The sequence below is a fragment of the Corvus kubaryi genome, unplaced genomic scaffold (assembly GCF_017639235.1).
Source record: "Corvus kubaryi isolate FWS band 111438036 unplaced genomic scaffold, C.kubaryi_AGA036_p1.0 37397, whole genome shotgun sequence".
Taxonomy (NCBI): domain Eukaryota; kingdom Metazoa; phylum Chordata; class Aves; order Passeriformes; family Corvidae; genus Corvus; species Corvus kubaryi.
This window is the reverse complement of record NW_024581136.1, coordinates 6,700,614-6,725,300: the sequence shown is the minus strand read 5'-3', so window position 1 is coordinate 6,725,300 and position 24,687 is coordinate 6,700,614. Positions and strand designations below refer to the sequence as shown.

Below are 24,687 nucleotides of genomic sequence, written 5' to 3'. Positions count from 1 at the left end.
GGCGATGGCGGGGGCGGGGCGATGGCGGGGGCGGGGCGATGGCGGGGCGGGGCGATGGCGGGGCCGGGGCGGGCCGGGTGGCGCTCGGGGCCAGTCTCGGCAGCCGGCGGGGTTGTCCCGCACCTGACACTCAGGTGCGCCTCGCCTGCGCGGGGAGCGCTGCCACTGCCGGCCCGGGGAGGCGGCAGGCGGAGAGGGAGCTGCACCGAGCGCTCCCTTGGCACCGAAGTTTCCTCCGCGCCGCCCCTCACAGCGCGGGTAGTCCCCTCCTCGCTTAAGCCACTCTCAACACTGCGGCGCTTCCCTTCTCCCATCCCCTCCCATCCTCCGCTAGACGCCCGCCGGGGCCGGGAGGTCCCTCAGTGCTGCTGCCGGACCGGCCGAGGCTCGGCGAGGTGCACTCGGCCCCTGCTGGATGTTACCTGTCCGTGCACCGCCTCGCGGAGCAGAGCCCCGCTGGGACGGCGAGGTGCCAGCGGGAACCATCAGGGGCCGACTCTGAGCTGCCGCAGCCGCTCCGTGTGCGGGGACGAAGCGGTTAAACCCGAGCAGCGCGGAGGGAAGAAGTTTGGGCTCTGCCGGCCGCCATCCCGCCGTACCCGCCCCGCGCTTCACCGCCCGATTCAAAGCGGAGCCATGGCGGAGCAGGGCCTGGGCATGGCCTCCATGATCCCCGCGCTGCGGGAGCTCGCCGGGTAGGACGGGCCCGGCGGCCGCCGTGCAGGGCGTGTATGTGCGGGGGCTGTGCTGCGCTGCGCTGGGGGAAGCGCGCCCGGCACCGGTGCGTGGCGGGGAAAGGGAGGTGTGCGAGGTGTCCCGCGGCCGGGCCCGCGCCTTCACCTCAGCTGGTCCCTTCTCCCGCCACCTGCCAGGGTCTGTCCCTCCCGGGTGGCGCTGGCAGATCCTGATGTGAGCGGCGTGGTGGCCTCAGAACACCCGGCGCCCCGGGCTGCCGCTGTGTGTGGTGTGTGTGCTCACTGAGAGCCGCACGAGCTGGAACATGCCGGGCTCTGGAGTTTTAATGGCAGCACGAGCACCGTAGCTTTGCTTTGTAGTAGGCAGCGAGCTGATATGGAGGTACAATTGTATACTGAAGATGTGACCTGACAAGCCCTGACTGCTGAGGGACAAGCCGGTCACTAAAACAAGAAAATAAAAATTAAAACAAAAACCCCACCATACAAAACAACCCCGAACCCCCACACAACACCAAGAAATCAATTTGTATTCATTTTTGAAGACTTCTAGGAGAAAAGTAAATCAGTGTTTAATATTAAGTTGTTGAGATAGACTTCAAATAATTATTTTGTACTTTAAAATTGATAACATCAAAATATCATACTTTTTTATTTTAGTGCTAGTCCAGAGGAATACAACACAGTTGTGCAGAAACCAAGACAAATACTCTGCCAGTTCATTGACAGAATTCTTACAGATGTAGATGTTGGTAAGCATTAGTTTCCTATAACTTAAAATTGTCTGCTTTATACGTTAAATAATTCCTGCCAAAAATAAAGCCTACAACTCTCATGTTAAGAAGGATTTAGTTGAATACAATACCATTTTTGAATTATTTTTTAATAAAGTCTGTGATGAAGTATTTTCTGTTGTGATGTGAAGTTCCATATGTAAAAAAAACCATAAACACACACACCCCCCCAAAGAAGGAGGGGGTGAATGCAGTGCAGGGTTGTATGAATACAAATGCTCACAACATTGAAAATCAGGACTATCATGTAATGTAATTTTTTATGAGTAACACGGCTTGCAATTGTTACTATTCAGAATTGAAATATTGTCTGAATCTCAGATAGTTTCCTTCTTGTGCTAACTAACAGTGGATAGGATCTGTATGGGATCTGGATAAATCTGATATGATTCAGAGGCCTGTTTCAATGGAGCAGCATTAGATATGTTTAGTGTTTTGTTAAACTTTCTGCTTCAGTAAACTGAATTTAACATTTAAACCCTTTTATTTCCTGGAGGTTTGAAACAATTCTTAGTGTTGTTTCTCTGGCAAGACTGTAAACCTAATGAAATGTTAAGTATTTGCTATTCTTCACTCATCACACAGATAGATAGAATTTAAACTGAATGCCAATGCATGTGGGGTTAATAATATTTAATGAGTAATTTATACTTTCCTTCATACAGTTTGGAGTCACATAGAGGGTTTACAATATGCATTAAATTATCTTAATGGATTAAAAACTATACTCCCACTAAATCATTTGGAAGGTTTAATACCATATCGTAGTATTTTATATATATTAAAAAATCTTTTTCATAAGGTGTGAATAAAATTTGATATTGAAATTTGTGATTTAAATATTGTCTTCTTTTTTTTTCAAAGTTGCTTTGGAACTGATTAAGAAATCAGATTCACAGCCAAGTTCTGTGATGTTGCTTGATTTTATTCAACATATCATGAAATCTTCCCCACTTATGTTTGTAAATGTGGATGGAAATCAGGAAGAAACTGAATGCAGTTGCATTGGTGAGTTTGTTGAAAATGTTTATGTTGAAGCTTGGTATTTAAATTTGCAGACAGTGGGATCATCCAAAAGAACAGAAATGGGAAAAAGGCAGATATGTAAGTTCATCATTATAAATTTGTAACTGAATATGATGGTAGAATTTGAATACTGTAAATGGATTAGCATTTGTGATAATGGAAATTTATCAGGAGAGATTTTGACATTATGCATTATCATTGCACAGATATATTACTATATAATGTTGATGAGATATGTACTCATTGCCTGAGGTTGTTTTTCTGACAGAGGAAAATGTCTGGAAATACCAGTGTAAAATGTGTGTCTTCCATTCCCAACCCCCATATTCTGCCCCCTCTTTTCCTCTTTTTCAGTGGGGGTCTGCTGAATAAATGTCCCAGTGAAGACTGTTTACTGAGCCTACCTGCATTTATCTCAAGGAGTTTAGTTTTAGTGATAAGCAATCTGCTCTCAGGGAGATGCTCAATTGGAGATTTTAGTTTTTATCTTAATAATAAAGATTCTCTTTTATTGTCCTAGAATTTAGTAACTGGATCATAACAAGGCTTCTTCGTATTGCTGCTGCTCCAAACTGCAACACATTGCACAAGAACATTTGTGATGTCATCTGCTCTTTACTTTTTCTGTTTAAGATGAAGAGTTGCTCCATTTTTGAAGCACTAACTAAAGACTTGCTACAGGTTTTTCAAGACTTAATCATCTTGCATGAAAGAGATGCACAGAAACATCTCTGGGGAGATGGACTGGTCTGGCCAGTGACTATAAAGAGATTTTCAAGCAGTATAAGTGAGAAAGTGGGATATTTAAGATTGGCACCATTGCAGCTGATGGGTATGCCCAATATAGAATGTTTGGAAGTTGTATTAATGTCTATTCTGACAGATATTGTTGCAGATATATTTTTTGTAAGACAGGATATTATTCTTTGGGGGATAGGCTGCTCCCTGTTAGAGTATGGGAGTCCAAAAGTTAAAACTTTGGCAATGAAGTTTGTGGTGAAGTTAATTCATTTAGGAGGACCTCCGGAACAGCTGGCCAGTGTTTTCTTCACAGTCTTTTTTGAAATTCTACAATCAGCACTTGAAATGGATACTGAGGAATCAGAACTCTTTGGAGAACCACTCTTACTGATGGTGAGGACATTGCTGCCTTTTGAAGCAGATTCTTACAAAAATATTGAACCTGTCTACTTGAATATGCTGCTAGAGAAGCTCTGCTCATTGTTTGAAGGAGATGTGTTTAGGTGTCTTCAGTCTGAAAAGCTGAAAACTGCTTTTTGCCATATACTGCAGTATTTTCTGGAATTTGTTCCAACTGGCTGTGAATCTGCCGTACAAATAAGAAAAGCCCGTATAAGTACCATATGTGGAATTTTTGTGAATGTGCTTGGAACTCAGGAAGAACAAGAGGTAGGTTTATTTTAAAAACTGAATTTATTGTGTGAATAGATCATACACAAAAACCTATACCTATGCAAAGAAGAAAACCTAGGAAATGCTATTTTTAATTGCATGTTTAGGTTGATACAACTCTTTTTCTCAACTATTTCACATGTTTGTACAGGTCAGAGTTCTTGAATCTGCTGGATGTAGCTGGACTCTTGTTTTTCAGATCTATTAAACTGTTCATAAGCTATGCAGGCACAACTGTCTGTCCATGATCATAATATAAAATTGGAATAAGGCCCAGAGTACACTCATATGAGGGCAGCTTTGCAAGTAGTTTCCATTCATTTGAGATGCTCTTATTTTCCAACCATATGCTTTTAGTCATGTTTGTTAGGGACAGGTAGACAGAAAGTTTGAATTAAAATAGAATCAGAGAATGGTTTGGGTTGGAGGGGACCTTTAAAGGCCACTTAGTCCAACTCCCTGCAGTTAGCAGGGATAGCTTCAACTAGATTAGGGTTCAGAGCCCCACCCAACCTGACCTTTAGTGCTTTCAGGGATGGCGCATCTACCACCTCTCTGGGGAACATGTGCCAGTGTCACCACCCTAATAATAAAAAACTTCTTCCTGATGTTCAACCTAAATAAACCCTGTTTTAGTTAAAAACCATAACAAGGTGTTGAAAATGAGATGTTGATATGCTGAGTGTTCCCTCTATTTCATACATTCATCTGCATATCCTTCCTGTTTGTTAAACTTTGTGTGTCTGTTTGATGGCTTTGGTAGCAAGGTTTTATGGCAGGAACTGGGAAACAGCTGTACAAGCTGCATCCTCTCTGGTAGCAAGAGAGGAAACTTCATTGCTCTTAAGAGTTTTCATCCTGTAATTAAGTTTTTTGAATGGAAAGGTTTTTAAGAACGTTTTTACCATAATATTTTGCAATTTCATATTTTAAATCAGAGGCAATAATATCACATCTTATAGTGAGGCAGAGCATACATCATGGTACCTCTGTTGTTTGTCCATCCCAGTATCTGGTGAGTCCACTTTATACAGCATTAAAAGCACAAACAGAAGAAATCTTTCAGGAGCTCCATCAGAACCAGCTGGAGAGCTCTGATACTGATGGGTGGAGCAGCAGCAGTGATGAAGTTCCAGAGAAAAGACGACGACTGAGCCTATCCACAAAGCATCCAAAGAAATCACCTCTAATGTATGACACTTACTCAGTAACTACTTTTATAGTAATTTGGCTATTGAATAATACATGACAACTTCTTGAGGCAATTTCTTCATAACAGCCAGGTAGAAAGATCTTCTGGGGAAAAAACCTAAAGGATATTTTGAGGGATCAAAATCTACTGGTGATTTTTGAGCCAAACTTTATTAAAGAGATTCTGTTTCTAATGTGTTCAGTGAAAATTATTTTCATTTTTTCACACTGAAAACAAAAGCTGAGAGCATCCATAGTGTGACAGAATTGTACGTGGCTGTGCTGTTACATTGGATGTACTTAAAGCAGGTCTAGCTAAGTCAAGTTGTGCTCAGATGAACAAAACCAGTTCTCTCAGCCTCTGCTTGTGCAGTGCTCCCTGATTATCTTGTACTTGTGCCAGCAGTTGATCTCTTTCTTGTCTTTGGGCACTCAAAATTGGCTCAGGCATGCTGCACTCCAGGTGTGGGCTTGTGATCAGCCTTTACGCTTGAGAACAGCCCGGTATGGAGTTCACCTTCTTTGAAACAAGGTCATGCTGCTCTAATATTGCACTTTTACACAAGCCTGCCAGGTCATTTTCTCCAAAGCTGCCTGTTAGTTAGTCAGCTCTCAGTCTATTCTGTTATATCAGGGTTTTTTTGCCAGTTGCAGGACTTGTCATACAGACCTTCATGAAGTTCTTGTCAGCCTAGTTTTCTAGACAATTGAAGTCTTCTGAAAAAGCAGCTCACTTTTCTCCACAGAGCTGCCTGTCTCATTGTAGAAAGGAATTGAGTGTGTGATTCGCCTGTGGTAAATACATGTTGGCTGTTTCCAGTCACCTTCTTGTCCCTCATGCAGGTAGAAATGAGTTCAAGGAAGACTTTTTCCATAATCTTGCCAGGGACTGAGGTTAGACTGACAGGCCTATAGTTCCTTGGATCCTCGTTTTTTGCCTTTGTCAAAGATGGGTGTAATGTTTGCCTTTTTATGGTTACCAAGACCTTCCAAGGATTGTAGAGTTATATGTTTATAGCCTTTCAGATCAGTCTGATATGAATCATGCTTAAATTCAGAGTTAGAATCTTTTCCTTCCAAAGAACACATTTAAGCTAAAGCTTCATTTGGTATTTTCCTAATCCTATATTAAATATGGATTACCTCTGGTTTTGCTATGATGATTTTATCTTTTCTGAAAGAAAGTATGTGTTGGAAAATAATTAATATGGTCAAATTACAGACTTAGCCCTGTAAACATGAAACTGAAGAGTGCTCTATGGAATGCCATCACTAAGAAAGCTGCATCCTTAACATCTCTCCTTGAAGAAGAAGTTCTGCCAGTGGATGTTCTTCAGACTGTTGAAGGGATCACTGTAATTCTGCGATTGGCTGCTCTGTGCATAGTTCATTGTTCTCCCCCAACAAATTCCACCAGGTAAGGGTACCAAGGGGAAACTGTGAGACCAAGAGTTTCTTGTAACTCATTATGATTCGTGTAGATTACTTTAATGCTTGTCTGTGTAGCAGGATAAGTATTGGATAAGTCCTATATGTTTTGAAGAAGTACATTTTCATAGTAACTTGGCTTACAAGCAGTTAATATTAAATGTTGTTTGTGGCATTTGTTGCATTGATGTGATTTCTGTTTTAACAGTAAAGAGCATGGAGTGTCTCAACTGTGTAACTCTGATACATGTAAGAATACTCCAAGCTCTTCAGATTCAATGGTGAATATACAGTTCAAGTGGATTTCCTCTGATTTTACCACAAGAGTAGTGAAAGTCTGCAGAAACCTGTTAGAGGCTGCTACACAGATTGTCAATCTAGAACAAGTGGTTGACAGAATAGTAAAAATTTTTGATGCTTTGCTGTATGCGCAAGGTAAGAAACCCTTTAAACTAAGATGTCTTGTATTTTGTAAGTTAGGAATTCATCTGACTGTTTTAAGTCTGTTTTGGTGGAGGTACTTGAAATTATGAATCTCGTGCTAGTATTCCAACTCTTTTCAAAAAAGGTTAAATTTAAAAAATAGCATTATTTTTTGTTTAGAGACCTTCATTTGCCTTCCTTTTTGAACATTATTTACTTCTTTTTATCTGTACTTCTACTGATTTTTATCTGATCAAGAGAATACATGGGAATAGTGAAAATAAATAAAAAAGGAACAAACTTCCAGCAGCTTTCTTTTAAAGACACACAGAGGCAGCATCCCTTACTATCTTTGTTCCTCTCAATGATTTCAAAGCTTGTGACCAGCTTTAGCAAGCATGGCATGCATGGTACCAAAAACATTGAGTACTTCCATGCTTTTTTAAAAGTAACTAGTAGGATGGAATACAGACTCAGTTACCAAGATTAAAATATTCCTATGAGTTCAGCTTACCAGACACCCCAAAGTCCACCTGAGAGTCTTCGCATAAATCCAGAAATACCAAAGTTATATTCATTCTGCTGCTCATGTGTTGCGTTCTGTCATCTGTTTAATGAGATTTTTAGGTTATTCTGATTTAGCACTGCATGATTTATTTTTACATGTCTGAAAAATAGGATATCAACATGTGGGAATAGTGATGCTAATATTTGTTGATAGAAAATGTAACATTTCGTAGCAAATTAGGAACCTAAAATGTTTTATAAACCTTACAGAGCTGAAAAAGTATATTTTTGTTGTTGTTTTGCTGGCTTTTTCCCCTAGTGAAAATTCCACTGAGTGATCAGATTCTTGATGACTTATGTGGATTGCTGTCTCTGCCCTGGATTTACAGCCATCCGGATGATTCTTCTTTTAAGCCATCTATTTTGGGGTTTGGTCCTCTAGTTTTGAGTCAAAAAACTGCACAGAGTTTCTGTAAGTATGTTAAAGTTTATAAAGCCTAGTTCCACTTTGGAATGATTGTTCTGAAGTAAAATTATTTTATTAGCCTTCTTATGATGATTGATGGTATTAAAAGTTTAAATCAAGTAATTATTTACTTTGTTTTTTCTCTTTAGCACCCCGAACTCAGTCACACTGTGTGTTCCTTCTATCTCTCTTCCCAAGAAACATTCATCTGGATTGGAGAAAAGCAATTTATCACTGGGCACTACAAAGTCCCCATGAAGTAATTCGGGCTACTTGTGTTAAAGGATTCTCTCTCCTGCTTCATCCACCAAGTGTGCAGACCTGCAGCATGATTCCCAAAGCTCTTTTGTATGTATTAATGCAGCTTTTCTGCCTTTGTGCAAGAAGAAAAATGGGCAAATAATAAATGTAGTATAAGCACAAAAATAAATGTTCCTCCAAAATTTGCTAGATCTTAATTTCAGAAATCATCAGATATCAACAGGATAGGTGCATATCATGATGTCTGTATGACAGAATAGTGTTCACTTACGATGTCAGTATACAAGTTCCTTTGCTAGCTGAAGACCCCCAAATTAAGGGTCTTTTAATTAGGGGGGGAAAGGAGATACCTTTGTCAGTGAAATTCGTGTCGTATTTGTCCATATGTCTCTTAAAATCTTTGCAGTTTCTCTGCTTTTTGTATATGTGTCTTGGTGTCTTCTGTCCTTTTGTGTTAGTATTCACTTTCTTCTTTACAGCATGCTAGCCTCACCATGCCCAGTGCTACTTCAAACATTTAACAGAACTTGAGAGTGATCTGAAAAGGACAAAGATGATTTAGTGAGACATCCTTAAGCTGTCCTGATAGTACTGTCAGTATAGTTAGAGAACTCAGACAGTGTAGAAAAACAATTTTCTAGGTAAATGATCTATTAAAGTGATTTCATTTTTGTTTCCATTTCAGAAATCAAATCAGAGATGAGTCTGACCTAGTCAAGGAGGCTTGTGCTGCTATAGTTGGGAAGTTATCTTGTTGTCTTTCTGGTCCATTCCATGTACGATCTTCCTTAGCAGACTCTGCTATTAAGGATGTTACTCATGATATTTTGTGTAGCAGCCTTACTGTGACTTCTGCTCATGGAAAAACCTCTTCTGTGCAAGCCTGTGTTTTCAAGCCATTTCTCCTTCTCCTTGAAAGCAAAGCACCCAGTTCAGTAAAGCTAGGTATGTGGCTTTACCTTTAGTAACATTTTATGCTTCCATCTGAGGTACTAAGTCACTATTCCTGTACCTTTCTCCATTCCTTTTATTCTGTATTGGGTTTTAATAGTTCTATTGGTGCTCGAAGTTTTGTATTTCAGTTGATATCACTGCTGATATTTAATGTTGTTAGTGATATTCTTTTTAAACTACCCTGGCTTAAATTTGATTTATAGCTATATCTAAAACTATAATACTTGATAAAATCTGAATTTTAAATAGCTTCTCTGATTTCACAATATTTATTCTTTTGGTGAAAAAATATAGTGTGCTTTATTGCTTGTTTGCGTCAGTGTTTTGTGCACTTAGGTAGATTTCGAAAAATAATTAAAAATATGTTTTCTTTTCCTCTTCCAACCATGCCACCCAGCATTTATAGAAAATATACCTCATCTTTGCAAACACCTGGATTTTAATACTGATGAGTCCAGTGTGAAGACTCTCGTTGGGTCTTTATTAAATCTAATGGAAGATCCAGACAAAGATGTACGAGTGGCTTTCAGTGACTGCATAAAGAACATAATAGAATGCTTAGACTCTGAAGAAGGATTCATAAAAGAGGTGAATTCACGTTTATTTTTGAGTTTTATTCCTAACTTACTATGGTTTTTGTTTTACTAGTGTCAAACACTAAAAATATTTTTTTGTTTTCCTGTGTACCAGCTGTTTGTTTCAAGGATGAAAGAAGCCTACACAAATGCCAAAATATCAAGAAATAATGAGCTTAAAGATACCTTGATTCTCACAACAGGAGATATTGGAAGGTATTTTTGAGAGTATCTTGAAAATTGCTGAGTCAGTTTGTGATACAAAGTAACCTTTACTTCAAGTGTAAGATTAAATTACTTTTTTTGAAGTCAGCTTTTGCCCCAAGTCCATTGCAACTGTACAGAGCTGTTGATTCCTATGGAACATTCCTCATTTTCTTCTGCCCTGTCATAGGAGGTACAGATAAGCCATGCAAATACAACCATGACTCATTTTGCACGATGGCAATAGCATGCTCTTTAATTATTTCATTAATGCAACAATTCAGTTTTCCTTTTTAATTCTTTTTCTTCTGCTTACTTTGTAAGGGCATCCAAAGGAGATTTGGTACCATTTGCCCTCTTGCATTTGTTGCACTGTTTGTTGTCCAAGTCAGCTTCAGTGGCCGGAGCAGCTTACACAGAAATCCGGGCCCTGGCAGCAGCCAAGGCCATAAAACTGCAGGCTTTTTTCAGTCAGTACAAGAAGCCTATCTGTCAGGTAAAAAGAGTTGCTGGTTTAGAAAGTGCATGTATTTGGGTTCTTTGTGTGTATATTGAAAATGGAATTAAAGGTCAAAATTGCAGTATTGCTCAAGGTGAAATAGGATGAGAAAGAAATTATTTTAAGAAAAAAAATCCTACAAACATTCAGGAAGGAATGAGAAATCTTTGACTTTGTCATGATCTCCCCTCAATAGTGTTGCTTCTCTATTTTATTCCCTAGATGCTAGAATTTCTACCCTAGATGCTTCATTCAGAAATAGAAGATCTCTCATTATGTAGTACAGTTGCTGCAAGACACTATGTTTTAAGATTGGAATTGAAGTCAGCATTTCACAGGCATAATTATGCTGTGATTGATTGAGGGGTTTTGTTATGGCCACTACCTAAAGACAAAAAGTTCTGTTTAAAAGAAAATTGTCAAAAGCAGACTTTCCTAATTCTGAATATATTTTTAGTAATGAAATATTTGAATCCAGGGTGGCAAAACTGAATGTAATTATTAAGTGGATGATAAGCCAGTTCTGTTGCAAAGTAATAATCATAGATCCATGTGCAATAAATAAGAGATAAAAACAGATGCATAGAAAGACCAGTGAAACTCTTGTGTTTAATTTTAGGGAGTGAACAAGGGCAAAATAATACTAAATACCTATTTCTCCATGCTTAGTTTCTAGTGGAATCCCTGCACTCCAGCCAGATGGTGGTGTTGAGTGCTCCATGCCAAGGCAATGAGCTGCAGAAAGAAACAGCTGCTCACCAGAGAGAAATGGCTCTGGACATGTTATCTGAGATTGCCAGTGTATTTGATTTTCCAGATCTAAATCGCTTTCTCTCAGTAAGTTGGTCAGTCCTTTTGCTATTCTGTGTTTGTGCTTGTGAATTTCAGTTTTAATCCACACTTTCTCTTGGGAATGCTACAACTGAGAGCTGAAATGCAGAGGAGCAGTTTTATCAAGAAGTTAGAGGGATGGCTACAGTGCCAATTCAAGTATGACAGATAAGGAGCTAAAGTTTAGAATACTCATTAAGTATGTCTGTATTAATGATTTAGTGCACTTGGAGGCATCCTTTGTAAGGCGTGATTTTTGCATGGTGTCAGCTTTCTTATTTCAAAAGAAGAAAGCTGCCATTCTGTGGATACAGCTCTGGTTAGATATCTGGTTAGATAACTCTTTCACTGGAAGCCTAAGTAGCTTGAGAATCGTACTTGTGTTTTGTTTGTTGGTAGATGGGAGATGCACAAATGTTAAGTCAGCAGTGCTTTAGCTGAGTCATAGGCTGGGCGAGTGGTGTTGTGTGTGGGAATGTTGGCTTTTTGGTTTGTTTTGGGGTGTTTTTAAGATTTCCTTTTGTGGAGAATCTGGATGGACACAAAAAATGATAGCTCATTTTTTGTTAATGTTTCTTAGTATTGTTTCTTAGATGAAGCAGCTCCTAAAGTAATTAGTTTTATCTTTATTTTTACTAGGTATTTTCATCTTATTAAAGTTTTTCTTTATTCATACCTGTGGTCATACTTATGACCAGACACATGTGTTGTGGTACTGGCACAAGCAGAACTAAGCCTAACCCTGGGGTTTTGGAGGGTTTGTTGGTTTGTTTGTCTTTTCCATTAAGTGTTGTTCTTAATTTACCAGCGGACCCTGCAAGTTTTGCTTCCTGACCTTGCAGCCAAGGCCAGTCCTGCAGCCTCCACACTTATCAGAACCATAGCAAAGCAATTGAATGTGAACCGAAGAGAGATTTTAATCAATAACTTCAAATATATCTTCTCTCATTTGGTCTGTTCCTGCACTAAGGATGAGCTTGAGCGGGCACTTCATTACCTCAAGGTAAATTGGTATTTGCTCTATTACACCTGCAAATTAGGAGCAACAGTTGATGCATAATGAGCTTTCTGCTTTAAGTTAAGATATTGCAAAGCATAGGCTGGGAAATTGTATATGCAGAAGTTTTGTTCTTGTTATTTATAATCAGTTCTGTTGGCTCTGAGGAATGTTTCTAAGATATTTTATGAACTTAGCAAATTCTAAAAACTTTGTCTGACACTGAGCTGATCAGAAGCTTTTTCTTTGATTCCTATAACAAATCAACCGGAGCCCAGTGCCTCCTGTCTCTCAGTGCTCTAATTACATTGTGATTAAATAAAGACTTTGTGTTTGACTGTAGAATGAGACCGAGATAGAGCTGGGCAGCTTGCTGAGACAGGACTACCAGGGTCTGCATAATGAATTATTGCTGCGGATTGGAGAGCACTATCAGCAAGTCTTCAATGGTTTGTCCATATTGGCTTCATTTGCCTCTCATGATGATCCCTATCAGGGACCTAGGGAAATAACCTCACCAGAACAAATGGTAAGGACATCAAAATATTCATATTCAGTTTTTTCAATAATTTCTTTTTGGCCATTGTGAGAGTGAAGGCAATTTGCAATTCTCTGAACATCACTTATTTCAGGCAAAAAGTGGAAGAAAGGCTGGCATTTCCTATTAAGTGTTCCTGTAATAGGGAGATCCATACCAAATACGCATGAAACCAAATCAAAACAAAAAGTGCCCAAACAAAGCAACAGCGCACACACAAATCCTAAGATCCTACAAAACAGCGTAACCACAGCCTAACAGAGATGTCTGTCATTAACACTGATGTTTCTTAAGTAGCAGTGTATGTATTTGGGATTCTTCTCTTATTTATTTCAGAATTAGCATTTCATACCTGCTTTTTAATTTCTTAGGCTTTGGAATGTGTAAATTGTAAGATCGTTTGGGTTTTTAGCTTTTGTTTTTCCTCTCCACAGGCTGATTATCTGCAACCTAAATTGCTTGGTATCTTGGCTTTTTTTAACATGCAGTTACTGAGTTCCAGTGTTGGCATTGAGGATAAAAAAATGGTGTGTAAACTTAATTCTGAATATTAAAAGAAAAATAAGCAAGGACTGTTTTAATATTCCAGACTTACTTGTGTGATCATGCAACTGTCATGGAAGTCTCAAAGATACTAAGGTTCCAAAATGGTTCTTTAAAACTGATGGTCTCACTGTGGGTAGGACTTCTGTGTAAGCTCAAAAGTTTTTGATATGTTTCTTTAATGGTCAGGTAGTGTATTACATATTTCAGTCAAACGTGGTGTATGCAACGAGTCAGTCAACCAGGAATTATAGGGGGGAAATCCAAGTGTATGATTTTTAATGTGTGAAACAAACAACAGTGGGAGAATGAGGGAATATGGGAGAAAACTGGAATTACTGCATGGGGTTATATAAGGACACCAAAGGGTAAAGGTAAAGAAAAAAAGATGGAAATCCAAGAGAAACTGGATTTCATTAGTTTTGGTTCTCACAGAACAGCTCGTTTCAGCTTTGCAGTAGAGAGCATTTAGAGAAATTAGAGCTCACAGCTTGAGACAAACTGAAAATTCTGCTGAGGCAGTGCTTCTAACCACAAGACTGGCCTTTCAGCCACCTCACAGAGAGAGTGTAGATGATTTCTGCAGAAAGTTTTCAGTGCTAGAATGTATATAACCTTTACATTGATAGACTGCATTTTCTCTGGTGTTTTTTTGCTTTTCGTGTTAAAATGTTCTCATTTTCGTAGCCTCATTTCTTCATGCTTTCTGAATTTCTTAATTTGTATAGCATTTCTTTTGCTTCACCTGCTATTGTTTCTATCTTTTCTTCTGGTTTTTTATTCTTGGTGAGTTTCCCCTTGCATGACCTTTTCTCAAGCTCAGGTTTATTCCTGTGTAACAGATCTCTCATGCTGGGCATTTTACTACCTTGTTTGGTGTAGTGTTACTGTGACTGAAATATCTCCTGCATCTTAGTATTTCTCTTCTGTCTTTCATTGACAGCTGAGCTATTACGTGTTCCCTGATGCTTGCCAGTCACTTCTGTGAGCAGTTGTATGTCAACTCCATTGGGGTTTTCTTGGTTTGGTTTTTCTTTTAAATGCAAGTTTTTTTATTTCCTCTATATTTCCTAAGCCTTCTCTTTTCAGCTTGGGATATATAGTTTATCATGTCTTATAACAATCATCTATAATCATTAACTCCTTTGGTGTCCACAGTTCTTCCCTCATCTGTCAACAGCCTAAATAATGTGGGGTTTTGTTACAATCTTGCCATTAGAGATTCCCTTTCACTCTCTGTTTTCTAAACCCAGATTATTTATTAAAACATCAAACTGATTTTGATGTCTTAGAGTATGGTTTCTTAAGCAAGGGTAGGCTGATTTTAATAGAAAATGTGACCTATACATGTTCTCCTGAGTATCTAATACACTAAAATGACTTTCATCTATGTCTAGGCTTTAAATAGCCTGAGGTCTTTAATGACGCTCATGGGTCCCAAACACGTCAGTTCGGTCAGAGTGAAGATGATGACCACGCTGAGAACAGCTCTGAGATACAAGGATGACTTCCCAGAACTGTGTTGCAGGTGAACTGATGGTGTACCCAAACCGTGGCATCCCTGCTATTTCTGTCCTTTAATATATTTTGCTTTGTTCTGGACAGTAATCTAAACCACAGTGCTGAAATAGCTTAAAATGCTTCTCACGACTCACCTGAAATGTTTTCTGCAGAGGATAATCATTGATTACTCTTGTTTTGTTGTCTTTTCTTGTTTAGAGCCTGGGATTGTTTTGTTCGAAGTCTGGACCATTCCTATCTTGGCTCCTTGCTTAGCCATGTGATAGTAGTGTTATTGCCCCTCATACATATCCAACCCAAGGAAACCACAGCAATATTCCACTTCCTCATAGTGGAGAACAGGTACTGTACAAAATAATTTCAGTTATATGGATTAAATCCTGCAACAGGAATTGGGATAACCCTAAATTCAAGTCATCCAGCAATGAGATGAGAAAACTTGTTTTTCTGCTAAATCGTTGTTATTGTATAAAATTCCCCCTTCTCTAAACTGTGTTGAGATCTTGAAATGTGACAAGTGATAGCCCCATCTGAAAAGGTGTTTTTATATTGTCCTTATAAAAAGATATTATGCTGTGGCCAAGTTGAAACCCATTCAGACACTTAACCCTGCCAGGTTTTCTTGAGTGGTTTTTTTTCCTGCTGGTCTGGAAAATGACTTCCCTCTACAGAATAATGATGATTGTTAACAGTTGCTCTAAGATAGAGAGAAGTGTACACAATTGGAAATGGGAGGAAATGAGTTCTTTGTTTTCTTTAATAATTAGAGGTATAATTATGAAGTACACAGATTATTATGTTGAGTAAGATTTCACGCATTCCCTTCAAATGGTCACACCAACTGAAAACAAAATCAAAGTTTAATACAAAATACTTTTAATTCTCATGACTTAACCTTTTTGAGGATAAGGTTGAGCCATAATTCTTTTTCATCTTATATTTTGTGGCTTGAAAGTATGTTTGGGGTTTTTTTAGGAATGTTGGTACTTAATGTCTTGATTACTTCTGTTGCATTTTCATTTTTCTTGCATTGTATCATAACAACAGTTTTCAAAATAAAAGGTAGCAGTAGGAATAATAAGGCTCTTGTAGAAGGCCATAGTAGCAGTATTGAAAGAGATTTCTTCATTGCTTTCTTTTGATGTGTTTTTAAGGTTTTTCTGATTCAACTAATGTTTGCCATATTCTTTGCAATATTTTTTTGATAACTATTAGGGATGCAGTACGAGACTTTCTACATGAAATATATTTTCTGCCTGACCTTCCTGAACTAAAAGAAGTTCAGGTTGTCCTTCAGGAATATAGAAAGGTACAGCTTCTTTTATTTATTTGGTTGGCTTTAATGCATCAAATGAATTTGATGCATTCCTCCACGGAATTCCACGTGAATTCCTCCACGGCTGAGGAAAACATGTAAAGTTTATTGTTAAGTGGAAATAGTATTTATCTGCCTCCACCACAAAACAGGTTTGCAGGAGTAGTTTAAGCAGGTTCTGATTCTTGTTTAGGAATGAAATATACTCATGTTCAACATTCTTGTTTCTGTAGCATCTCCTGAACGCTGGCTTTTCATCTCTTTTGTGACAGATTATAAGATGAGAAGTCAGCAGTTTTAGCTATGGCAATAATTATGTTACAAGAGAAGCTGCTTTCCATTTCATCCCTTTTCCATGTTCACTTTACAGGGAGCAAAGTTTTTCTCTTCTTAAGAGTACCCTATGGTCTATTTCATTTGTTCGCCCTCAGAATGATTAGGTAACAGATGGGAAGTAAAAATTATTTTGTAGGAATGAGGCAACAAAAGTAGAAATTAATTTGGTTTTAGATAGACTTAAAACAAAGCATTTTCTTCTGATTTTATAATTTTTATTTATGCCATCATTATGTTTACCTAAAAGTGAAATATAGCACCTTTTTGAGGAAAACATTTTAAAAAATAGGTCAGAAGACAATGGTATGTGGATATAGGTGAGAATGTAGGCAAAAAGATAGTTGTTTCCATGTGTTCTTACCTGTGTTCTTTGACATGCTGTTCAGTCATATTCCTGTTATATTTAACTTGAATTTCTTATGTCATGTTCAGGAATCCTCCAAAAGCACAGACTTGCAGACAGCCCTGCAGCTGTCTATGAGAGCTATTCAACATGAGAATGTGGATGTTCGTATTCATGCACTTACCAGCTTGAAAGAAACATTGTATAGAAACCAGGTATAGAAAACCACCTTCAGTAGAACTAAAAATAAATTGAATTAGCATCTGGACCAAAAGTCTAAAACTCCTTATTGTTGCAGGGCATTCACTTGAACTGGGTTATTCTCCTCAGTTTATTAAGCTGTTTCTTCATAAAATGGGGAAAATGGATTCTTTTTCATGACACCTCTTGTAGGTGGACTTTCAAATCCATCAAATCTTTGTGATGCTGATTCAGCAAGGCTAGTGTACTATTTTTTTTTCCAACTCTGAGGAAAGATGTATCTAAGAACTCCATTTTAACAATCTGTTTTGTGGGCTAATTGTCTGTTTAGGACATGTATGGCTTTTACATCAGGAATCTAACTCATAAAAGCAAATGCGTGCATGTGTGTGTAATATCTGAAAGAATTAAGATGTGTTTGACCACCTCACACTTCTTTTTTTTTTCCTCTTCCTTCTTTGTCTTCCACCGTCAAAAATTTGAATCCATTGATCATATTCAAATAAATTTTATAGCCATGTACATGCTGAAGACGCTGCTTTACCATTTGTGTTGTTGTTAGCCCAGAGGGTGTATGTGACCCATTAGAAAAAGTAATAAATCTGTGCCTGTAACCTTAGTAGTTACAAGATTGTGGAACACTCTTTAGCCAGAAATTAAAAAAAAAATTCTAGCTAAAAGAACAAACGATCATTGTGCATATTCCTGGCCAACCAGTTATTCTTGCAGCTCAGGTCAGCAAAATCCTGCCATGTCTTGCTTAGTTAGAAGTTTAGCAAAATAATTGAGGCAAATCAAACTTAATTAGTTCCACAGCTTGTGGAACTATTTGCTCAATGTTGGCTGTGGTTTCAGTTTTCATTAAGCGTAACAACGACAAACATCTTGCTTTTTTTCTGTATTTGGACTAAATGTGAAACTAAGGAATAAAAGCTGAGCCAAAACAAAAAAGAAAGGACATCCAGTTAAAATGATGGGCATTGATCAAAGGACTTGAAACCCTAGGCTTTGTAGGACTTGAGAGTGAAGAAATGTCCAAGAAATGGCAAATAATAAGAATACAAATTGTCGGGAACAAATGGCAGCAAACCCAGAAGGTATGACAACAGCTGCATGAGAGAAATTGGGAGGAAGTATTGGAACACAAAAGAAAAGGGATAATTAAGTGAAAAAGATAATGTAGAAGAGAGGTTCTTGGTAAGACAAAGAAAGAAAATTAAGTTAGTAGAGAGGTGTATGATAATGAAATACAATATTGGCCATGACAGCATTATTAACTGAGGCCCAAATCCCTCATTCATTCGTTTAGTCCTTCCTAGGGGGAGAAGCAGATTAGTGCAATTGGACTATAGTTACAACCTGAAGTCATGGCTAAATGAAATTGGAAGTGAGTCACAGACTGAAAATTTCTGAGCTTGTTTACCATAAACATGGTTGTAGAAAACCTCAACTTTGTTGTTGTTATTCAACTTCCTAGGAAAAATTGATCAAGTATGTCACAGACAGTGAAACCGTGGAACCAGTCATCTCCCAGCTGGTAACAGTGCTTCTCATTGGCTGCCAGGATGCAAATTCCCAAGCTCGACTGCTCTGTGGAGAATGTTTAGGTGAACTGGGAGCCATAGATCCTGGCAGGCTCGATTTTTCAACAAGTGAAACTCAAGGAAAACACTTTACATTTGTGGTAAGAAGCATTGCAGTAGTGTTTTGTTTAGCATTAGGTGTCTTCTAAAAGTCCTTGGGTGGAGGGAGCCTCTTATCTCTAGACCCTTTGAAAATCGGTACTTGCTGTCTCACCTAAAACAGTTTAAAGTTAAGCTTCCAAATGATTATTTAAAGATCCAGCTATTACTCTGTTTTAATAAAACTGGCATTCTGTTTGTGGTTGAGGCTGGAGTGGAGGATCCAAGTTTTGCCTATGGATTATTAATGGAACTGACCAGAGCATTCCTTGCTTATGCTGATAATGTTCGTGCTCAGGATTCTGCAGCATATGCAATTCAGGTAAGATGCGTGGTTAGCTCCTACTTTTATTTCACAGATTATTTTCTGTAACACTGAACTTAAAATTGTGCAATATAAACGTTCATTTTGAAGTACATGTTTTAAGTATTTGAAATATTTTCTGTAACACTGAACTTAAAATTGTGCAATATAAACGTTCATTTTGAAGTACATGTTTTAAGTATTTGAAACTTCATCCTGTACAGCTTTAAATGACAAGGTACTCTTAAAATTCTGGGGAGTTGTCAAATATAGGTTTGTTTGCTTTTGTGTCGCAATATTTTAGGAGACATTTGATGTTTTAGAGGTAGCTAGCAGTCCATACATAGGGATTCAAGGAGTAATCCTGAGAGTGACTTAGAATTAGTTCAGGTTCCACAAGCAGAAATGAGAAGCAGTGAGTATTCATTCCTAAGGTAGTTTCTGCTTGCACTTTTAAGAAGCAATTGAGAGGGAGCCTACCCTTATTTTCAAACTCTTAAGTCTTTTGTGCTGGCTTGATTTAGTGGATGGGGGGTTTTGGTGTCTTTTTTTTGTTCTTGCTGTTATTGATGTTTAATAACTTTGTGAAAAATTCAGGACAGGTCTTTAATCTAGGAGAAAATAGGTGGCCCTATGTAGTCAGTAGGATAAGAATTTTATTAGCATATGCACAAGGTTGTGCACTTCCTGCACAAGGAGGAATTAGACTAAATTATAGTCCTGGTTTATTGGCAGAGATGAAGACTATGATACAATGTGGTCCAAACACCAACTGGAGAATCTGGGGAATCAGCAGTTGAAATCAAAACTGCCTAGTGTAGTAACAGGGGATTAACAATGTTGGATCACAGTTTTGCAGTTACAATTTCTGAATTAAGCATTCCATAACTGCTCTCTCATTACTTATCGTGGAATCATTCAGGTGCAAAAAGACTTCTAAGATCATATACATGGGGTTTTGTACTGTGGTATGAAAATTGTCATGGCTAACTTGGTGATGTTGTAAACCATGCCTTTTCAGGAGTTACTGTCCATCTATGACTGTAGAGAGACAAACACTGACTGCCCTGGCTCCAGGCTTTGGAGGAGGTTTCGTGAGCATGTGCAGGAGATCTTGGAACCTCACTTAAACACACGGTATATGACAGATTAAGCAATGTCTTTTCATAACATATCTAAATGCTTTTCTCTCCAGGCCAGTATTAACTTCATATGGTTTTGTATTGTCACTCTTCTGGGAAGAGTGATATGCATATATACAAAATTCAAAGAAGGTCTTTCTACAAAAAGCTGAATTAGCACTTACTTGGAAGTAATTCTCTCTAAATCAAACAAGCAAAACTTGGAGCTCATACTTTGCCCAGGTCTGCCTGTTTGTCCCTAGAGCACTGGCTTATATGATGTTTTGAAGCTTTTGTTTGTTTTCTTTCCCCTGTACTCAAGTCTATTAACATTCCATTACTGCTACCTTCTATCAAGTAGGAGGAGCTCAGTGAGTTTTAATTTGACTTCTTCTTCACATTATTTTTATCATTACTTCAACCAAATGAAACTTCAAATTATGTTTGTGTCTTAATTTGAAATATTCAGTTTCCTTTCTATTTCCTCATGAAGACAGTCATGCTCACCTGTGATAAGCTTTACCTTTTTTAGAAAACATACTTTCTGGCCTTTCCAACTGCATTTCTTAAAACTGATACAAATAGCACGTTAAAATATACTTACAAGCAACCTAACAAATTATGAGAATTTTTATTTCATATTTCATTTTAATAAGCTCTAGAATAAAATATGTTGATTACCAAAAGTAGGTTTTTAAATTCTATTTCTAAAGATTCAAAGATGGAACTTAATACTGTTCCAGTGAGGGAATTTAATAACTAACAATGTGCTCTTGTTTATTATATTAAATAAAAAGTTAGTTTTATTAAATGGATATTTTAAAATTACAGGTACAAGAGTTATCAGAAGGCTGTAAATTGGTCTAAGGTGAAGAAGCCAATTTACTTAAGCAAATTAGGTGATAATTTTGCAGAATGGTCAGCAACTTGGGCAGGTTATCTTATAACAAAGGTAAGAGAATAAATCTTTCTTTAATGCTCCTTGCAACACAGTTCTTGAACCTTATTTCAGTTTCTGCAGGTCAGGGATAGATGGGAGAATATGGCTGTTGGCTGCAGGCCTCTTAAAGGACCTCCCTGCTTCTTCAGCAGGATACTGCACTCTCCCTTCTCCAGCACTGGTTCTTGGCTAGGCTTCACAAGCAGTGTTGAAGCTAAAAGCCAAGGAAACTTGCCTTTGTCCAGAGACTCTTGTGAAACTGAGTGCACTGACAAATGCTTGTGAAAAGTATCTGAAATGCTTCTGGATTTACCTTTTCAGTTTCGGAAAGATTTCCCTGTAGCTCCATAATCCCAGCAAATAAAAAGTACTTATATCTTCTTTTTCTTTTCCCTTTCCAATATCTTAAGTGACCGACCAAAAATGTCACTTCCAAATCAACCAGTGTAAGAAGCGAATTAAATTGCAGTAGCTCAGTAACTACACTGTCCTCTTTCAGACAGAGAAGAGTTTAATGTCTTAATAATTTCCTACTTTCTACAGGCTTTTAAGGGCAGAAGAGAGGCTGAGTGTAGTGGTAGACTCAGCCTTAAGGTTGTTTTTCTATGGCCAGTGCAAGTTCACAATGGTGTAAAAAACATGGAAAAGTGGAAATGTAAGCAGTGCTTACCTGTCTTTTGTGCTATCAGCAGTTGCTACATGTAATAGCAGCTACCATCTGGCATCCCTGTTGCAGATTTAAGTCTGATGAACCTTCTGTAGGAGACAAGTATCTTAAAATTACTGGGTGGACTAGAATTTGTGTTCGTCAACAAAAGGAAATCTATTAAGTGTTCAGGCATTTGCACTTTTGTAATGATGCTTTTCCTGGAAATAATATTTTTCTATAGGTACGACATGATCTTGCCAGAAAAGTTTTTGATTGCTGCAGTATTATGATGAAAAATGACTATAAAGTGACAATTTATCTCCTTCCACACATCCTTGTCTATGTTTTGTTGGGATGCAGTCAAGAGGATCAACAAGAGGTGAGATGTATAAGATGGTAATGTTTTTCACAGGAATGGTCAGGAGCTGTTCTTCCTAAGAGCTGCCCAGCTCTGCAGTATTATATAGACCTACATGAATAAATTGTTTAGGTGTTAAACTCCTTTTTGTGTATTAATAATATAAATTTTCTGACAGGATTTTGAATATACTCATACAAGTTTGTGTTGGAACTGCTTTTCTGTGGGTTTCCATCGATTTGTTCAGTTGGGTCTAGGATGAGATATTACGTAGTTAATAATGACTGCAGTAACATCAAGAGCTGGAGTGATACAAAGAGGAAGTGTGCAACAAAAACAACCAATAAATTGAATTCATATAATTCCAAGAATTCAAGCTTACATTTTTTTCTTCTCTTTTGCATACAATTACAGTTTCAGTGGATAAACTATTTAGCTACCAGATTCATGTGGAGCAGGATTCCTAGATGTGTTGTAGCAAAGCAGGAGCGGGAGAGAAGTCGTCTTGCTTTCCTTCAGTTTGCTTGAGCTGTCAGTGCATGTGCCCATGTGCTGCCATTTTTACTGGGAGCAGCACATGTATGTACAGAGACATGCAAGTTTGCAAGGACTCTTTTGTAAGCATGTCCTGGATGAAACAAAGGAAGTAGAAGATAGTGAAAAGTATAACCTGCATTCCATTAATTTGAAATTTCACAGCTAAAACACCTGTGTTTAAACACTGTGGGTGTGTAGAGGCGTGTGATGATTTTTCTTCTGTGAACAAGTACATCCACAATAAGCATCTGTTCTGTATGTTAACTCATATTTTATGGACTAAAACAAACAGAAACAGATATTTTGTCATGTTATTTACCTAAACATAAGCAAAAAAATTCATCTGTGATCTAATAACCAGTAGATAACTTTGTTCATACAAAATCTTGAAGTGTTGTGTTTGTAGAAGAGGTGCAGTAGCATTTATTGTATCTTGAAACCTAAAGGCTTCCTCCCTGTATGGAACCCCTTGACAACAGCTGCCACTTGGTTTGCCATTTCTTCCTTTTGAGATTATGGGACAACAAGATCATGAAAATAAGCCCCAAATTATTAAAATATACATTTAAAGTATCTAAAATATTCATTTAAAGTATCTGGTATTTTAGTTTGACTTTTGTGTTAATTGCTGTTTCCTACTGTTTTGCTGCTGGTGTGACACTTGTGTCTTTTACCTTTGCGTAGGTTTACATGGAGATCATGGCTGTTCTGAAACACGATGACCAGTCCAGCAGGAGACTTGAAGACAGCACATCTGATCTGAGTCAGCTGAGCACACAGACAGTGTTCTCCATGCTTGATCATCTCACTCAGTGGGCTAGACATAAGTTTCAAATACTCATTGCTGAGAAAAATGCTGGCAAGTGTAGCAAAGACAGAAGTGATCTAAAAAGTGAGTGATGCTTATTTTATTTAAAATGGCATTAACATTATTCAAAGAAGTATTTTATTTATGTTTGCAGCTTTACATTATGACCATTTACAAATGCTGTATTAGTATAATATGTAATCTGTTTTATGGTTTCTTAATATCATACTGTGATTTCCACCCCAAATGCCTTGTTCTGAATGGCTGTTGCAAGAAATACAGATTTAAAATTTGAACAATGAAGTGTTAATTTCTTGATAGTTCTCTAAAAATTCAGTTTAACTGAATATTATATGTAATATTATATATAATATATAATATTCTGTGCTGTATTGCAAGATGTACGAAGTTCACCAGAATTGCTTTAAATAAATTGTTGTTGACAGAAGAGAAAACCATGTTCTTAAATTAGTACAGTTATCTTACTAAACTGTTCCATGAGTTAATTGAATTTTGATGCATAAATTATTCTCATAAATGAAACCTCAATTGACAGACTTTTTAATATGTCTTTTTTCAATAGCATCAAGTGAGGACTATGGAGAATATCAAAATGTGACACGTTTTCTAGACCTTATTCCTCAGGATACACTGGCTGTGGCCTCCTTTCGCTCCAAGGCTTACACAAGGGCTGTGATGCACTTTGAATCATTTATCACAGAGAAGAAACAAAATATTCAGGAACATCTTGGATTTCTTCAGGTTCTGAAGTTCTTTTTGGTTTTTGTTTTTATTTTAAAATGAAAATGTATATGATGAATAAAGCTTGGTCAAATTCTTCATTGTGGTGGGAAGAAGAAAAGATGGATACAAGCATTTAGTCATCTGTGTTTCAGCATATTTAGTACTTTCTCTTGCTTGGCATGCTTTTTATATGAAAAGGAATGAGTAGCTTTCTAGTGTATAGTAAAATCCCGAAAATAATTAAATGTCAGTTTGTTGATAACATTTATTGCTTTGAAGTTGGCTCTGTGCCTTTTGTCAGAAAATACAGCCAACTATAATAACAACAAAAAAAAAAAGCCAAAGCACATTTGAAGAAATTCCAAGTGGCTTATTCTAAAGTAGAAAAAGAGCCAATGCTAAAGGTGTTTCAAATTATATAAATTAGTTTCGAGAAGTAATTTAACCTCTGGGATAATCCTGTTTGTGGTTCCCAATGGTTTA

The 24,687-nt window shown here is 37.8% G+C and overlaps 1 protein-coding gene across 3 annotated transcripts in view; it reads left to right on the top strand.

The window, feature by feature from the left end:
* The first annotated feature begins 140 nt into the window (after positions 1–140).
* The window catches only part of ATR (ATR serine/threonine kinase), a 39,776-nt gene continuing 15,229 nt past the window's right edge, over positions 141–24,687 (top strand). Inside the window, exons 1-28 of one of the 3 annotated variants that reach the window (XM_042042280.1) lie at positions 141–695; positions 1,356–1,447; positions 2,354–2,497; positions 3,036–3,925; positions 4,938–5,119; positions 6,342–6,536; positions 6,756–6,982; positions 7,797–7,949; positions 8,093–8,291; positions 8,890–9,149; positions 9,556–9,746; positions 9,849–9,949; positions 10,262–10,433; positions 11,106–11,273; positions 12,076–12,270; positions 12,608–12,793; positions 13,237–13,329; positions 14,743–14,873; positions 15,065–15,208; positions 16,082–16,175; positions 16,950–17,075; positions 18,539–18,745; positions 18,952–19,065; positions 20,069–20,184; positions 21,000–21,120; positions 21,999–22,136; positions 23,337–23,544; positions 24,044–24,222. In XM_042042280.1, the coding sequence (XP_041898214.1) occupies positions 637–695; positions 1,356–1,447; positions 2,354–2,497; positions 3,036–3,925; positions 4,938–5,119; positions 6,342–6,536; positions 6,756–6,982; positions 7,797–7,949; positions 8,093–8,291; positions 8,890–9,149; positions 9,556–9,746; positions 9,849–9,949; positions 10,262–10,433; positions 11,106–11,273; positions 12,076–12,270; positions 12,608–12,793; positions 13,237–13,329; positions 14,743–14,873; positions 15,065–15,208; positions 16,082–16,175; positions 16,950–17,075; positions 18,539–18,745; positions 18,952–19,065; positions 20,069–20,184; positions 21,000–21,120; positions 21,999–22,136; positions 23,337–23,544; positions 24,044–24,222 (5,085 nt within the window). In that variant the 5' untranslated portion in view covers positions 141–636. Of the gene's footprint in view, positions 696–1,355; positions 1,448–2,353; positions 2,498–3,035; positions 3,926–4,937; positions 5,120–6,341; positions 6,537–6,755; positions 6,983–7,796; positions 7,950–8,092; positions 8,292–8,889; positions 9,150–9,555; positions 9,747–9,848; positions 9,950–10,261; positions 10,434–11,105; positions 11,274–12,075; positions 12,271–12,607; positions 12,794–13,236; positions 13,330–14,742; positions 14,874–15,064; positions 15,209–16,081; positions 16,176–16,949; positions 17,076–18,538; positions 18,746–18,951; positions 19,066–20,068; positions 20,185–20,999; positions 21,121–21,998; positions 22,137–23,336; positions 23,545–24,043; positions 24,223–24,687 lie in introns of those variants that run through there. The other 2 variants (XM_042042281.1, XM_042042282.1) reach the window with 2 other exon arrangements.